General features: G+C 50.6%; 1 protein-coding gene; it reads right to left on the reverse strand.

Annotated features, from left to right (window-relative positions):
- Positions 1 to 1288: 1288 nt before the first annotated feature.
- On the reverse strand, positions 1289 to 2691 carry CHC_T00001053001 (hypothetical protein). XM_005718326.1 is given in 2 exon segments: positions 1289 to 2094; positions 2095 to 2691. 1 exon segment carries the CDS (start codon positions 2689 to 2691, stop codon positions 2095 to 2097), a length of 597 nt encoding a protein of 198 aa, XP_005718383.1. The 3' UTR covers positions 1289 to 2094.
- Between the last annotated feature and the right edge of the window lie 25 nt (positions 2692 to 2716).

Raw genomic sequence — 2716 nt, forward strand, 5'->3', positions numbered from 1 at the left:
TCTCCGCTTTTAACGGCTGTTTTGCAGGAACTGCTAATAGCAGATTTAGCGATGACTACAAAACACTCTGAGGAAGCTGTTTTACGAACGTTTACGTGTTTGAAGTCTGTCGAAAAGGAGCTGTTTTCGATTTTGGGATACTCTGCCGCCCTTTCCGTTCTTATTGGGAAAGTATCATCTGGTGAGTGCAATGTCCTGGATGCATTATGGTGTCAATGGAAAATAGATAGCCTGGTGTTGCTACGGCCTCATCTTGCAACTCAGAAGCCTGCTTCTTGTGACACAATTTCGGATTGTATTCGACGGCGAGCTGGATGGGGCTCAGTTGCGGCCCAGGCTAGCTCAAAACAGAAGAGGCTGTTTCAGGGAAGCTCTCTTGAGGAGATGGTATCTCTTTGGAAGGAAGAACTAGGGTTCGCCGGGGAGAGGGCAGGGAGGGAGCTTGGAGCCGTTGGAGAGCAGTGAGAGAAGAGGCGGTTGGGATGGCGTGATGGAGGGGGGTGTTGGGGTGAGGGAGGGAGGAGCGGTGTGTTTGGGGAGATGAGATTAGAAACGGAAGTTTCTAAAAGCCTGGAAAAGAAGGCGTTTGATTGTGGGAGGGGCGGGCCAGAGCAGAGACGGAGGGCGGGATAAGGTGCATTGTGAAAGGGCGGTACGGTGGCGAAGCGGCCTTACGTGGGGGAAGCGGAGCGACTCTGATAGCTACGGAACTGTCTGGAGATAGCGGCTGGGCCATTCGAGCTACATCCTGCTAGTGGCCAGGGTCGGGGGAAGGTAAAATAAGTTGCCGGACACTTCCATCCTGGTGTCGATCGTGTCGACAACATCCGCATCTTGCTGCACGAGGTCCTGCATTTATGGCTCAGGATCCTCCAACCAAAAGGCGCCTGTCTCAAATGCAACCACAGCCACTCCATTGCATAATATTTACCCAATCAGGATGGTTAGATCCAGCATGAACTTCCAATACTGTAGCCTGGGTTGCCAAACTCAGGGCCGTTCATGCCCCGTCTCCTTCCACCCTAGTAGAAAAATCAAAACATTTTGGAGCGTAATTTGAGGGCAATTTGCTTATTGGTGCCATGTACTGTAGAGCACGTGACGCGCACTCACCTTGCCCAATGAAAGCGCAATATGAGTGCATGCCAGCCACCCTGGAATTACCCTCCGATCCGACATCCTAAACAGCATTGGAAACCCCGTTTTGGAACCAGCGTTTCGGGCCTGCACTTGTTCTCTTTTGCGTCCAATATGTATGTAAATGCAGTGCAATGCGAGCTCGGAGTGCTTCTTAACCGCTCCCATTTACATCGTTCTACTATCTGCATCACCGCCTACTATCTACATCACTGCACGCTACCAACCTCCAGACATCCTCCGCCCGAACCCGCCACCGACCTACACCGCTCGTCCCCAACATAATATTTGATGATAATGCATCATCGATGCCATCGCCTTCGCGGGCTCCCTCTGTTCGACAGTAGCATTCCCATGACGACATTCTTGTCTTCAGAAAACATAATGGCTCGTCGCAACGTCAAACTCAACGCACCCCTTCCCCCCGCTTCGGACCATGTCTTCCGGCGTGAGCAACACGCTGCGCCCATACCAATCGCAGTACAAATCCAGATCCTCCTCGCTGCCTCGTGCCTTCTAGTTGTAGCACGCCAGTCGCCCGTACTTGTCGTCGGATCCACGCTTGGCTCGACGACATCTGGACCTTCCGACGCGTCTTGCATCGCTTCTCCGGTATCGCCCTCCGTTCTGACATCCTCGTTGGATGTCATCGGAATATCTGGAGTCGCGGTAGCATCGCAGACGTTGTCTGTGAAGGAATGATAGGGGCTACCGCCTTAGGTGCAGTCTTCAGTTCTTTTAAGTTGCACATCCGGTTGGTCCTCTGATTCTTTCGTCATCTGCACATCAGCATCATCAGCATCATCAGCATTGGAAGGATCTCTCTTCTGCCCATCTTCTTCCATATTTTGACTTTACATCACACGGGAGACGGAACCGTGTATCAACGAATCCTTTCAATATTTTCGGAGTAAAGTTTTCGTTCTACAACAAGTACTACTACCGAAAATCGCACTTTCACACTTTCCGGACGAGGAGCACACCTTCGCGAACAGTCAACATCAGTTGTTCTACACGCTTATCATTTCTCACAAACTGCGCAAACTCATGCAAACTTTGACGGACAGGATCGTTTTCTTCGTAAACAAGGGAGCATAACGCGTTACCAGCCATGATGAGGTCGTCCTCGTTGAGCAAGTTCAAAGCTGCTTCGTAATAATGCCTGTAGTTGGTCTTATCTGCATCCAAAAATACGATATCAAATTGCTCTCCAGTATGGACCATGTCGGTTACTGCCTTCCTCGCATCTGTCTCAAGCAGCTTCACTTTGTAGCCATTCTGGGCACTCTTAAAGCATTTTCGAGCAACAGCAGCTGCAGCGTTGTCTGCTTCAATCGTGACGACTTCTCCAATTGAAGGAATTCTATCTGCAAAAGCCAGTGCGGGGTATCCGGTGAATGTTCCAATGTCAAGAATCCTCTTGTCACTCTTACTTTGTGCGACCATCTTCAAAAATTGGCCTTCGATGGGACCTACCATGCACGGAGCGAAAAGTTTCGCCGCCTTTGTTTCGTTGGCAATGTTGACGAAGTCGGCTGTCGGAGGGGATGTCATGGCATTTGCATATTCTTCGGCGCCC

The sequence above is a fragment of the Chondrus crispus genome, genomic scaffold (assembly GCF_000350225.1).
Source record: "Chondrus crispus Stackhouse genomic scaffold, scaffold_391, whole genome shotgun sequence".
NCBI classification, from domain to species: Eukaryota; Rhodophyta; class Florideophyceae; order Gigartinales; family Gigartinaceae; genus Chondrus; species Chondrus crispus.